This window comes from Sciurus carolinensis, chromosome 4, assembly GCF_902686445.1.
Source record: "Sciurus carolinensis chromosome 4, mSciCar1.2, whole genome shotgun sequence".
Lineage (NCBI taxonomy): Eukaryota > Metazoa > Chordata > Mammalia > Rodentia > Sciuridae > Sciurus > Sciurus carolinensis.
The window spans coordinates 88,035,721-88,050,681 of NC_062216.1; the positions used below are offsets into that span (position 1 = coordinate 88,035,721).

The 14,961-nt window shown below is 38.1% G+C and overlaps 2 protein-coding genes across 4 annotated transcripts in view; one reads left to right on the forward strand and one right to left on the reverse strand.

Moving 5' to 3' along the window:
* Gys2 (glycogen synthase 2) overlaps positions 1-14,961 on the reverse strand; it is a 79,798-nt gene that overhangs the window by 13,611 nt on the left and 51,226 nt on the right. Inside the window, exon 17 of one of the 2 annotated variants that reach the window (XM_047548147.1) lies at positions 13,099-13,142. The exons of the other annotated variant lie outside the window; for it this stretch is intronic. The gene's annotated coding sequence lies outside the window, so the exon portion shown is untranslated. Of the gene's footprint in view, positions 1-13,098; positions 13,143-14,961 lie in introns of those variants that run through there. 2 annotated transcript variants of the gene reach the window in all.
* Positions 813-9,354, forward strand: Spx (spexin hormone). Of its 2 annotated transcripts, XR_007108164.1 has the most exons (7): positions 813-968; positions 1,361-1,441; positions 1,649-1,706; positions 2,244-2,306; positions 3,687-3,770; positions 4,402-4,471; positions 8,060-9,354. XR_007108164.1 is itself a non-coding variant. In XM_047548149.1 (6 exons), the coding sequence occupies exons 1-6, from the start codon at positions 963-965 to the stop codon at positions 8,116-8,118; spliced, it is 351 nt and encodes a 116-aa protein (XP_047404105.1). In that variant the 5' UTR covers positions 813-962; the 3' UTR covers positions 8,119-9,354. The 2 variants fall into 2 exon arrangements, 1 of the variants encoding a protein (XP_047404105.1); XM_047548149.1 differs by lacking the exon at positions 4,402-4,471.

Here is a 14,961-nt window from a genome sequence, read left to right on the forward strand (position 1 = left end):
ATATTCTCAGCCTTGAGAATCAGGTAAGGAATTTCTGCTATTTAAAAGCTCCCCAGTGGTGTTTACTAACTTCCTGTTACTATTAAAAATAAATAAAAAGAAAAGCAACCTATGAAAAGTTTACTTTGGCTCACAGTTTTGGAGGTTCCAGTCCATGATCCAGGAAGTAAATGAAAATGGAATATTTTTAGGCCTATGGTAGCACATCATGGTAGGAGGTCTTGGTGAAACAAACCTGTTCACCATGTGATAAGAAAGCAAATGAGAGGAAGAAGAGGTTGGGGTCTACTATTCATTTCAAAGGCATGCCCTAATGACCTGAAGACTTCTCACTAGAAGGTAAGCTTGATCAAAGCATGTCTTTTTAGTCCATGTCTATGTCACTCAAATTAAAAGGAGGATAGTCTGACATATAGTAGGCACTCAATAATTATTTGTTAAATAATTGAATGGATAGATAACTAAGTAAATGACTGATGTCAAATTCCATTAAGATTCCCTAGTCTTTTTATTTCCACCCGAGTGATTCATCTTCAGTCAACAATGATAACTTGATAGCTGTTTACTTTATTCATTTACTTTTTATTCCACGTTGAACTATTGATCATTTTCATTAATAATACTGATGACGATGATAGAAGTGCTTTGGGTAGCTAACAGGAAAAGCAAAGGCAATGATGCTGATACATTCAGAATGTCTCCTGGCTGATGTGATCAATATCTAAACAAATGATTTCCATCCATCAATCATTCCTCTACTTCCTGCAATTGAATCTCCCTAGAGAAGTCATCAGATCCTTTCAATCTTGATGACTGACAAGTTGTCCCTGTGGACTCCCCAACTCTATGCAGATGGGGAGGTGTCTTTGACAGTAAGGCTTTAAAAGCCCTAAATTCAAAACAAGATTAGAAAACTCACAAGTAAAGTTATAGTTATTTCAGGGTTCTGAAAGAAGCTAAACATGAAGGTAAGTAAAAGTTTTATTCATTTGAGACTTTCAGCTATTTTATAAAAAGCTTTATAACCTTTTTAGCAATTTTTAGTGAGCATTTTAGAGGCCAAATGATATTGTTATACTTTTATAAAATGGTCGAGTTGTTTGATTTTACTGAGAAAAAAATTTCACTTATTTATCCAATTCCTCATTTGGGTAAGGTAATGAAAATAATATATTTCTAAATAATTTTTCTAACTGGACTGTGGATTAACAAAAAGGGAGACTGGGCGAATACCTCCACATACAGAGTACTAAAACTGAACATAGAAGTAAGGGATTTGTAATCGTCCAGACATAGAGGAAGAAAGCAGAAAATCCTATGGGCACGGGAATGACCCTCTTTGGTTGATCACGTCTTGCAGGGAGCCAAAAGTTTGGCAGCAGCAACCTTGGCTCTTCTCCTGGTCTTTTCTGTCCTGGAAAACTCCAGCAGCGCTCCGCAGGTAACCAGATACAAAGAACAAGGCCGCTGCGTGCTTGCTGTGCCCACTCTACCTTTCCTTTTCCTTTCCCTCCTTTCCTTCTTCCCTACTTCCCTTCCTCCCTTCCTCCCTTCCTTTCTCTCTCTCTCCCTTCATCTCCTCCACCCACCACTTGGAGGACTGCGTTGTGATATTTTATTAACTTTTATTCTTTTCTCCCGGTTGTAGAGACTGTTTGAGAGAAGAAACTGGACACCTCAAGCTATGCTCTACCTGAAAGGGGCACGTAAGTTCCAAATACTTTGCTTGTCCTACTATGATAATGGAAAACTCTCCAGGATGCGTGAATCCCTGAACAGATAGATGAGCTGTGAAGAGAGAATATATCAAGGTTTCCTTGCTCTTTTAAATAAGTGAGGCCATCCTGACCTCAGATAATTCAGGAAAAGGTAGGAGAAGGAGGGCAAAGAGGGCAAGACTCCCTGATTATTAGAAACCTTCCATCCTAAACCAGAAGGTTCCGGTTTTCTTGGAGCAAACACGACCCTGGGACTTCTTGGGGAAGAGCGCACCGGTTGGTGAACTTGATCTCGGCTCCAAAAAGCCCTTGTGGCGTGAGGCGGGGGAAGGAGTAGGGGTTGATTTCCTGCAGGTTTCTGAGGTGCTGGGCTCGGGCCAGGCTGCTTTCTTAGGGCCCTAAAACCTTCAGCCCGACGCGACTGGGACCAGGAGAGAGCCGCTGCCTCCCTGCTCCACCTCGCGGAGGTGGTTTAACCCGCGATTGCCCCAGGACCCCGGGCTGAGCCCGTGTCTTGCTTTGCAGAGGGGCGACGCTTCATCTCGGACCAGAGCCGGAGGAAGGACGTCTCCGACCGGCTGCCTCCAGGTGAGTGACCTGGACAGAAGGGCTTTGGAGCTGAAAAGGGCGGGCAGGGCTCGCTCTGCCCTGGAGCGGAAAGAAAGCTTCTCCCCTAGCCGGAAAGACGTAGCTCTCCAAGTGCCCTGAGATACTATCTGTCGGTCTGAATCTAGCCCGAGAGCAGCAGCGTCAGGACTCTCAGCGCGAGAGCTGTGGGCTCGTGCTCGGCCCTGCGGGACTTTGGCTTCCGTGGCGGAGGCGGGAGCTGCAGCAACCGAGGCTTGACTGGGTCGCAGTGCTCTAACTGCCAGGGTGTGCAGAGGTCCCCGGGAAGCGAGGCAAGAACGGACAAACAGGGCTTGGGGTGAGGGTAGGGAGGGCTAGAAAGAATTGTGCAACAGTTTCTAGAAATGTACCTGTGCTTTGATGGCAGAATTTTTGCTCATTTTCCTCTTAAACATTATTGTTGCTATTATTATTAAAATAATCATCTACTAGGAGCTTCAAAAGTATGCCTTTATTATATTAGTAGAAAGAGCTATTATAAAAAGGTTCACAATCAAAATTATTTAAAAGGGGGGCCATTAGAATGGAGCCAGGCACTGTTATTTTTCATGATAAACCTTTCCATGTCATTGAATTAGCATCAACGCAATTAATTTTGATAAAATTTTTTAAAGATTGAAATGCTAAAAAATAAAATTAAAAATACTTATTTTGAAAAATATCTAAACCTTTCTGCTCAACTGGGAATAGTGGCACAAGCCCCTATTCGCAGCAACCTGTGAGGCTGAGAATCCCAAGTTCAAGTCCAGCCTCATCAGTTTAGTGGGACTCAGTCCCTAATGATAATAATAATAATAATAGTAATAATTTTTAAAGTGGGCTGGGGATGTAACGCAGTGGTCAAATGCCTGAGGGTACAATTACCACTACCACAACAAAACAAACATCTTTTTGCCCAGACATCCCATTTAAGCAGTGAAGATGGAAATTTCTCTGTCTCTTGGTCCTCTGTGCTTTCATGCAATTCCCTTTAGGATATAGTTTAGAATTCTCTTTCCTACCTTGTGAGTAAATGATATAATCAATGGGAAATGATTTCTAAGGGAAGTATGAAATATTTCCATTTATAAAAATCAGTGTTCTGGGACTGGGGATGTAGCTCAGTAGTAGAACATTGTGTAGCATGTATGAGGCCCTGGGTTTCATTCCCAGAAAAGCAAACACACACACACACACACACACACACACACACACACACACACAGTGTTCTATGTACTCTTTGCTTAGGGATCAAAAAACTATTTCATGGAGGTTTTCTTGTATTTTAGCATACTAGAATAGTATTTATTTATAAGACTATTTAAATTCTAAGAAAATCTTTATACATTTTTGTTTCTCTAGAAAGACGAAGCCCAAATCCGCAACTACTAACTCTTCCAGAAGCAGCAGCCCTGTTACTGGCTTTGTTGCAGAAACCACAAGAAGGTACAAGTATAGTAACCTTTTCTACTATAGCACAGATCAGTTTTGCTTACTTTTGGGATTCTGCCTTGAGTACACTCTCCTCGTTCCAAAAGGTCACAAAGATGTTTATTCTATGAATACCAACATATTTGTCATTAAAGTGAGTCCCAAGAATATAATAAACATTTCCTGGTGAGACTGGGGACCTTTATATGAATTTCACAGTCCATAGCCTATTATAACTTTTATTTCTCTTAGAACTCAAAACAGAAAGAGCTCCAAGTCCAACTTCATTGTTTTGTATGTGAAAACATTGAGACCAAAAAAGTTTAAATAATCACATATCCAGTTGCTCCCTATTAAAAATTAAACCAAATGAAATTACTGAAAGTCAACCTTTGTTTTTTCACTTGTAGTTGCTTCATATGGTCACCCAGTTAGATAGGAGCCAGTTCTCATTCTAAGCCTGTCTGGTTTTCACTACACTACATAGCCTCTTTCATACCAAGACTGGGAATAATCTTCAAAGTGAGGCATTCTGTCCATGTGGCAATAAAGGTGCTAATTGAATTAAGGCATCTTGTTAATGGATCAGCTGGGTCTTTGGAAGCCAACGGACCTGGTTTTAATCCTGGTTCTAATGCTTTTCTAGTTGGGTGACCCTAAGCCTTACTATCATGGTACCTGTGTTCAGGGTCTCAACAAGAGCCTAAATAAACAAGGTATGTAATTCTTATTACTATTAAGAATAGAAGTCATCAAAGAATGCATAGACCTAGAATTTTCTCTCTCAAAAATTATAATGATGTCATATTTATGACATAATTTAACTTTTAAAAGGTATAAAAAAGTATACTGCGAGTGATCTGGTGATCAAAGCACATGCTACAGTCATAGTTTCCTGATGTCTATGTTACTAGAACAAACATGTTTTGTGCTTACAATTGAACTAGGCCATGCGGGAGGGGGGAAGAGAGCAGAAGGTACTTTTTAGCCTCAAGCTTTGCCTTTGTTGTGAAACAATACCTGTGAGCAGCATGTAGAAGAGAGTGGGACAAAGAAGCCTTCTGGACTGAGCGCAAGGCCAGGGTGAACTGGAACGTAGAGAGAATTATAATTCTTCATTCAGAAAATACACATTTATGACTTTTAGTTGCCACACACTGTATGAGGTGCAGAAGAAAACAGACTAAGCAAAAACAGGCATGAGAGTAGCCTTTTCAGGGAAAAGATGGGCTCAGCAGGAAGTGGCAGAGCAAAACATAGTAACAGTGGTTATAATGGAGCTACTATAATATTGCTACTTCTTCTAGCTAATAATGATCAAGTCCCTGCTATAGTATAGTGGGCCAGGCACGGTGCTAAACACTTGATATGAACGTACACACTTAATCCTCACAAGAACTCCAAGAGGTAGGTACTTTTGACCACAGTTTATAGGTGATGAAATAGAGGCACAGAAATATTAAGTCGCTAGCCCACCATCACAGAAGGTAACTCACTCTCTATTTTGGAATGAATAATGCAACATATGGATTTTCATCAGAGAGATGGCATGGTGAAGGAAGTAAATCTGATTATGATACACAGAGTAACAATAAAAGCAATAAAATTGCTACCATTCAGGAGAACCTACTATGTGTGTGACAGCATTGTTAATCTTTATAGCTCAGAAAACTTGACCTTTAAGAGTTGTATTTGCTTTCCTAAGATCATGCAGATAGTAAAAGATGATCCTGAGATTTTATCTCATGATTGGTCACTCTGTAGTTCTTTCATTGATGCCGTAACACCTCATGGATTACATTGGAAAGGAAAGGCTGGCATGAGGACCCAGTGAGAAGCTAAGGAAATAACAAGGAGTGAAGGATGACATTGGTGGTCAGTGGGAGTGGATGGAGGGGCTTGACTCTGAAGTATATTGCCAATAAGAATAGATGGGATAACTGTTTGCTGAAGACATGAAGGAGAATCTAAAGTCTAGCACATTAATCAAATTGTGTGTGAGAATTAAAATGGCAATGCTGATAATAAAGAATGAAAATTTCTGTGGATATGGAGAAGAGTTCAGCTCAAGATGATGGAGACATTCCAGTAACAAAGGTGTAGGCCAGTGGTCCTTCACTGTCCAGGGGCGGACTGGTTTTATCAGAGATAACTGGGGAGATTCTTGAAACAGATTTCTTGACCTTATACCCAGAAGTTCTGATCTGATACTCCTTGAGTGAGGCCCCAGCATCTGTATCCTTAACAAGTCCCCTCTGACATTAGTCTGATGATGTGTCAGATTCTGGAACAAATGGAAATTCAGAAGCAGTTAATAAGGTTGGAACCAAAATGGAGATCACTCCTAGGGGCTTAGATGTCATGAGAAAAGAGCAGATATTAAAAGGCTGAGTTGCAATAACACCCAGAAATCAAGGGACAAGGGAGAAAATTGTACTGATGAAGACAGTAGAAGGAGCAGGCCGAAATATAAAAGGCGAATCGGAATCACCCCGTATCCCAGGAGTCAAGTGTGGCAAGTTTCAAGAAGAGAGTCATCAGAACCATCACTGTAGCAGGATGGTTAGCAAGAATACAGAACTTGAGACATTAAACAAGAGTTCACAAGACTTCCCTTCAGCTCCTAGCTGACACAATCCATTGCTACCACATCCTATCTGAAACTTTGTTTAGGGAGAATTTTGTCCAAGAAAGCAAACTGCAGAATGGAAAATACCAGGTATTGGAGGACTGGCCTATATCACAGAACTGCAAAGAAAAAATGAGAAATAATTGAATGGATGGAGGATGCTGTATTCAAGACGATCTTTTCTAAATTCAAATTTTGGAACAGTGATTGATTTTTTAAGCCAGTAGGAAAAGGGCTCTGATAAAGATTGGTTGACAGGGAAGTTTTGGACTGCATGTGCACAGCTAGAAAAGAAAGTGAGCTCGAATAGAAAGAGCTAATTTTACAAAGGAGGAAGGATTTCTCCTTAGGTCCCCATTCAAATCTTTTGGAAAAATAAATATAATTTTTGAATTATTGAAGTTTTCTAAGTGCCTTGTCACTGAGGATGAAATAAAGAAGCAAAATATTATTAGTCTAAATTGATGGACAAGTTTTGGCTTCACATATGATTTGTTGATCACTAGTATCCTGTAGTACTTTTATTCTGAAATTCTAGGAATTATTTGTGAGACTCTTATATAATTAATGTAATAGAGTTTTTATTATAAGTAGAAAGCATTGTTAATTCTTATTGTCGTTTTTCATTTCAGTGGAGTGTATACTGGAATACCTTTCTATTTTTTTCCCCGTCTCTAAATAGCAGCCCGTTGTTTGCAATATTTTAGAATGTGCTTGCAATTCAATTTAAGATATAGCTAGGATATTCAAATTATTTTGTAATTTACTGAAGGAATATGGTTTAATCCAAAGATGCCCCTAGAGAAAATTAGGAGATGCATTTTGCCTTGGGCCACTCCTGGGAGCTACCTGATTGCAGGTTTTATCCCTTTTACTGGAATTTTAGAGTCCCCAGAACCTGCTGCTATCTGAGTCCTTAGGTATCCCTGTCCCAGATGTGATATTTCATGCTCTGAAGTTTTGCAGTTTCATTCAGCTAACAAATGTCCCTGCTTTTTTGTCTCATTAACCCCCATAAGGAATCATCTAATAAAGGAATTTTCACAAATACATACTTGAGAACATTATGTTAAGCCAAATAAGCCAGATTCAGAAAGTCAAGGGTCTTTTGTTTTTTCTCATATGTGGAAGTTAGAGAGGAAAAAAGGAAATGAAAGGTGTCGTGGGGGGCGGAGCTCATGAAAATCCAAGGGAGATTAGTAGAGGAGAGGAGAGGGACCAGGGGGAAGGAGAGAGGGAAGGGAAAGGAGGAAAAAAATGTGCTCCTATATAATCCTTCCAAAGTAAAATAGGAAGAGAAAAAAATAAAGAGAGACAATAGTTTGATGTAAGTGAATGGTCATAATAGTGGGTATTTTAGACATGAAGTATATTTATCAGTGTAAGTGTATTATATTGTACATCTTAACATATGTCCCTTTCAGATTTCTACCAGACCTCTCATGTTGTAGATTCATTCATTATAGAGATTCAGATATAAAATGTGTCCCAAGCTGAGGGGGAAATTTTTTAAACCAAACAAATCAAAATTCATTTTTAAAATTTTCATAGCAGAGTACATTAGTTAATATAAATTGGTAAGCTAAATGTTTATTTATTGAGGTTCTCTTCATTTACTTTTTCCCCTTTTAAAACATAAAATATGTGTTTATTTTACATAATTCTTTTCTTACAGATGGAGAAGAAAACTTTGATCAAAGCAGATTCCTGGGAGATGGTCTGCTAAACTGGTGAAAATATACCAGAGTACTTCAAGCACAGATCTGTTCTTGTTGAAACATGAACCATGTGAATAAAGCCCCTGAACCCTTTCACTGTGATCTTAGAAACATGCAACACTAGTTTTATTTTTCAGAAGCAAAAGAAATTAGAGTTCTAAGCTGAGCCCATCACTGCCTTCTCCTGCTGCTTCAGGTCCTGTTCAGATTACTTGGTGTCTTACTCTTCAATTCTTTTTAGAGCATTTCTAATAAGACTGAAAACTCTTTCGTTACAGCCAGAACCTGGCTTGATCTTGGTTGTTGGTTTTTTCATCCCATTACCCACTTGGATTCTGATGTCACTCAGAATCCCATTTCCCTTTTTTCTTATTCCTAAGGGTCAGGCCTGGAAGAATGGGAAAAAGGAGAGTCTGACTCTAGTTTCTCCAGGAGATTTAAGTTGTTAAGAAAGGAAGTGGGAATGGGCTGACTGGGAAGAAGCCCTGTAAGAATACTTGGGTATGGTTGCTGAGATGGGGAACAGGCAGTTCGGCTGGAGCCAGTGAAAAGTTTGCTGAAGCCCCATACCTAGGAGTCCCCTGTGTGCCCTGAGGGGATTTCCCTGAAATCATTTTAGAAACTTAGATCTAAAAAATTACTGGGACATAAGCAGATGGAGACTCTGCTTGTGTATATATCATACAAAGGGAGCCAGCCAGTTTGCTAGAGGTAACCCATTTTCCATACCTAAAGAGTCTCAGCAAAGTCTAATCCTCTGCTTACTCTAACTGCCTAGAACTCTAGGCTTTATTTGACTTTAAAGCATTACATTAAGTACCCTGATAACATAGTGCATGTAATATTCCTAGTTTACTCCTCTTCAAAGTCAACTTAGGTTCAGTATCACCTAAACACAAATACAGTCACATTCCTACAGCACGCATAATAATTTATTTGGAATTACCACACGACCATCATGTTTTTTTACCTAATCAATTCAGAGTTGCTACTGATAAATGTTATAAGTGGAAGGTATTGTTAACTCTTATTATTGTCAGTATTTAGCCATTATTTAGTGGCCAAAGAATATCTTTCTGTGAATGTCTCTAACTTGAAATTGTAATTTCACTCTGTTAAGTAATCAAAATCATGCTTATAAGATTTGTCTGGATCTTGTTTCATAATTAAATAATGAAACTATATTCAAGTAAATGTAACACTGATCTCTGCCAAAAATTAATATACATGCATTAAAAACTTCTGTGTGGCATTATAATAGGCACCTGTTATTAATTATGATTTGAATTTAAAGTTAATTTAGTAGATAATGCATATATCCAACTTATTAAAAATTGTTTATTCACTGGACATAAACTTATACATATTACCTTTTTAAATAATATGTTTATTCCAAGAACACTCTTTTTTATTTCATTTGGAACCAGGAGTTGAACCCAGGGGTGCTTAACCACTGATCCACACCCCAGCCCTTTTAATTTTTTATTTTGAGACAGGATCTCAATAAATTGCTGAGGGCCTAACTAAGTTGCTGAGGCTGGTTTTGAACTTGTCTCAGCCTCCTGAGTTGCTAGGATTGCAGGCATGCAATACTGTGCCCAGCTCAAGAACACTTTTTTCTAAAAAAATTTTTTAGTTGTAAATGGAAAGAACACTTTTGACATTGATCTTAAGAAATAATTTTTCCCAGATCTGACCATAATAATTTCTAGTATTTCACACCAAAAAGCAGTTTCAAGAAACTGTCTAAATGTCCATTAGCTGCTAAAATACAGCACCAAGTATTATAAGTACTTGAGTTCCTTGAATGTTCTGCCATATAAATGGGCTGATTAATTACAAAGGTCCCTCGCCTTAGTTTGCTAAAATTTTCCAGGTATCTTAGGGTGTGTCTTAGTCTATTTTTTATTACTGTAGCAGAATATGCAAGGCTGCAAAACTTGTAAAGAAAAGAGGTTTATTTTGGCTTAGGGTTCTGGAGATTGGTAAGTCTAAGAACATGACTCTGGCATCTTCTCTGCTTCTGATGAGGGTCTCATGCTGCTTCATGGCCTGATGGAAAGCAGGCATGTGTGGAAAAGGCAAAACAGTAGGGATGGCCTTATTTTATAACAACACATGCTCATGGTAACTATTCCAGTTTCCAGAAAATTATATTAATGACTTTTTACCTTTTTACAAATTGATCACCTGTTGTGACATTGTTGTTTGTTTATTGTTTATTGTTGTTGTTTTTGGTACCAGGGATTGACCCCAGAGGCACTCAACCACTGAGCCGCATCCTCAGCCCTTTTTTATATTTTATTTAGAGACAGGGTCTCACTGAGTTGCTCAGGGCCTCTCTAAGTTGCTGAGGCTGGCTTTGAACTCTCATTCCTCCTGCCCTCAGCCTTCTGAGCCACTGGAACTACAGGTATGCACCACCACACCTGGTTTTTTGTTTTTTTGTTTTTGTTTTTTGTTTTTGTTTTTGGTGCTGAGATTGAACCCAGGATTTTATGCATGCTAAGCACACTAACATTGAGCTACACCTCTGCCTCCTAATCACCTTGTAAAGGCCCCACCTCCCAATACTACCACAGTGGCAAATTTCAACTTGAGTTTTAGATGGGACAAACCATATTCAAGCCATAGCAAGGTGTCTGCAATTCTCTTTATTTCCATCCTTTTACAAATGGAAATGAAGTAATTATAGATCAAAAATTTTTACATTATATGGAATATATTTTAAATTGGGAAATGATTACCTTCAACCTATATACTAAATTGGAACATTCTGACCTCCAGATAGGACTGTCAACCACTTTCTATACAGTTCAAGTTGTCTTCCCCTCTTTGCCTCTATATCCTACTTCCAGCCTGGGCTCTTAATTATTCTTTGTTCCCTGGGTTTCCCAGTAGATGCCTCCTTCTCCCCCTTCGCCACCATTGTGGTCCTGAGAAAGAAGAGAAAAAAGGAGAGAAAGAGCAAAAAGGCCCTGGCTTGTTCAAATCAGCCTCTAGCCCACATTTCTTCTTCACCTGACCATGATAAATAAAAATGTATATTTCATTAACCTTGAGTTATATTATTTTATCTTGGTCTCAGGAGAAAGGGAAATTGAGACAGAAACTTCATACAGTTCAGTCCCTTCTTACTGTCTGTAAATTCCTTTAGAAAGAGGTCATTTCTACTTTGATCTGATCCTCACAACCACCAAGGGAAGCACACCCACATTGCTTCAAAGAAATCTGGAAAGGTTGCTAATCTCATTCACAAGGGGTCTACCCTCATGACCTAGTCACCTCCCAAAGGCCCCATTCCCTAATATTATCACACTGGGGATTAGGATTTCAAATATGAGAGGGAGGTGGGGGACAGAAATATTCAGACCTTAGTAGGTGATTGAAACCATTTTAAAAAGTCAGTCTTGTTGCTGGGTACACTCCTGTAATTCTAGCTACTTAGAGATGAAAGCAGGAGAATCTCAAGTTCAACACCAACCTGAGCAACTCAGTAAGACCCTCAGCAACCTTGTAAGATCCTGTCTCAAGATAAAAAGTAAAAAGGACTGGAGATGTAGCTCAGTGCTAAAGTGCCCTTGGATTCAATTCCCAGCACACACACAAAAATTTTTAATTAAAATATAAAGTTTTGCTGTCAACAATCAGGTACCATATAATGTTTTCTATAGTTCCTATCCTCCAACTTATGAATATATACATTCTTTAAAAGCATCAATTCATGATAACTTCAAAAAAATAAAATAAAACAGTTGGGGATTAATCTAACCAAGGAGGTGAAAGATCTCTACAATAAAAACTATAGAACGCTGAAGAAAGAAATTGAAGAACTTAGAAGATGGAAAGACCGCCCATGTTTTTGGATAGGTAGAATTAATATTGCCAAAATGGCTACACTACCAAAAGCAACATACAGATTCAGTGCAATCCCCATCAAAATATTAATGACATTTTTCACAACTAGAAAATAACAGTCTTAAAATTCATTTGAAAGAATAAGAGATCCAGACTAACCAAAACAATTTTGATCAAGAAAAGCAATGCAGGAGACATCACAAATTATACTACAAAACTATAGTAACAAAAACAGTATAGTATTGGCATTAAAATAAACCAATGAAATAGAGTAGAAGACAAAGAGACAAGCCACATCCTTACAGTCATCTGATACTTGACAAAGTTGCCCAAAAAAAGTTAGAAAAAAAAAATAATGCTTTTTAACAAATGGTACTGGGATACATATGTAGAAGAATGAAATTAGATCCCCGTCTCTCACACTGCGCAAAAGTCAAAGTGGACCAAGGACTTAGGAGTAAAACTAGAAACCTTGGAATTGCTGGAAGAAAACACAGGATCAACACTCCACCATATAGATGCAGGTACCAACTTCCTCAACAAGATTTCTAAAACTCAAGAAATAAAACAAGGAATCAACAAGTGGGAGACCAAGAAATTGAAAATCTTCTGCACAGCAAGAAAATGGTTAAAAGCATAAAGAGAGAGTCTACAGGATGGAAAATCTTTGCCAGCTGCTCCAGTGACGGGGTTTAATATCCAGAATATACAAAGAACTCAAAAAACTTAATACCAAAAAAGATCCGGAATATACAAAGAATATAAAGGATATATAAAGAATAATAATAATAACAATAATAACAATAACCCAATCAATAAATGGGAAAAAAGGATTAAACACATTTTTCAAAAGAGAAAGCACAAATGACCAACAAATACATGAAAAAATGTTCCACATCTCTAGCAATCAGGATAATGCAAATCAAAACTACACTAAAATTTTGTCTGAATGGCAATTATCAAGAACACAAATAATAACAAATGATGGCAAGAATGTGAGAAAGTCACTGTTTTAATCATCTTTTTCACTGCTGTGATTAAAGGACCCAACCAGAACAATTATAGAGGACAAAAGGTTTATTTAGGGGCTCATGGTTTCAAAGGTTTTAATCCATAGACAGCAGATTCCATTCCTCAGGGCTCAAGGTGAGGCTGAACATCATGGAGGAAGACTGTGGCAGACTGTGGCAGAAGGAAGCAGCTCACATGATAATCAGAAAGCGAGAGAGACTCCACTCTCCAGAAACAAAATATATACCCCGTAGCCATGCTTCCCAATTAACCACTTCTTCCAGCCACACCCCATCTTCCTCCAATTACCACTCAATTAATCCCATCAGGGAGTATTTAACTGATTAGGTTAAGGTTATAACCCAATAATTTCTCCTTCAAACCTTCTTGCATCGTCTTACATGTGAGCTTTTGGAGGACTCCACATCTAAACCATAACAGTTACACTGATACATCTTTGGTGGAACTGCAAATTAGTACAACCACTTTGGAAAAGCAGTATAGAGATTCCTCATAAAACTAGGAATGGAACCACCCATCTCTCCCACTCCTTAGAATCTATCCCAAAGAACTAAAATCAGCCTACTAGAGTAATACAGCCACATCAATGATTATAGCAGCACAATTCACAATAGTAAAATTGTGGAATTAGCCCAGATGCCCATTAATAGATGAATAGATCAAGAAAATGTGGTATATATACACAATGGAGTCTTACTCAGCCATAAAGAAGAATAAAATTATGGCATTTGCTGGTAAATGGATGGAAATAGATAACATCATGCTAAGTGAAATAAGCCAGATTCAAAATGTCAAAATGTTGAATGTTGATTCTCATATGTGGAAACTAGAGTAAAATAAAGGAAAGAGGCATTGGGAATGGCATCCAGATATCATAAATATATAGGGAAGATCAGTGTGGAGTAGAAGGAGATGGAGAGGGAGGAAGGAAGGACAGGAAAGAGGAGGAAAAATGGAATGAATTTAACAAAATCACATTATATGCACATACCACAGAGAATTTCACCTTTATATATATATGTAGAAAGTACTAATCAAAAACAAATAAATTAGTGAAAGGAAAATCAGTAGAGGAAGGAAAAGATGAGAAGGGAAAAAGAGGAAAAGGACAGAGAACAGGGATTGAAATCAAACTCTATGCATGTATGATTATGTCAAAAAACTATTACGTATAACTACAATGCTCTAATTTTTAAAAGCAACAATTTTTGTACATCTATTCTCTCAGTTAAACCATTTATTGATACAATTCCTGTGTGCAAGGTACGATAGTAGACATAGTAGACATAGATCTACTAATAATCCTATTTGTCTCTCCTCACAGACTGTCTCAATCTTGGGAAAAGTATAAATAAATGACTGCAGAAGATGGAGTTGATTCTAAGTAAGGGGCTCAGTGCAGGTAGCAATTCAAATTCCTACTTGTGCCACTCCAAATCAGGTGTTGGCATTTCAGTTAATTGCTGTGTGTATTATATTGTATGCTTTTCTAATTATAGAACAAAAGCACTTAAATTTTAAAGTTTTCTATTGATGTGTTTTACCGTACAGTTCATGCTTTCAATAAGTAGATCAACCAATTACCAAACAAGAGTCTCATCTGACACACACTGTGTGACTTTACTAGGGATACATTTTTATGATTGTCATTAACAGTGAACCCTTCCCTCCTTTTAGCATAAGATCTTTCTGGCAATTCAGCAAATAAATCTATAATAAAAATTTGTTACATAATTTTTTTCCTGCTGTTCAGTGCAGAGTTTTTCAAACCACTCTGCAGGCCTAGGTTAGCTGGCATTTGCAGGGCATTTTTCAAGGATTAAGTTTTAGATCATTAATTTTCTTTCTCCTTGAACCTTTGGAAAAAAGGAGGGGTGAGTTTGCAACCATTCTTCATTTTGGCTTCTACCTTTTCCCAGACAGTGGGGAAACAGATTACAGTTTTCCACTGGTCTTGACCCATCACACA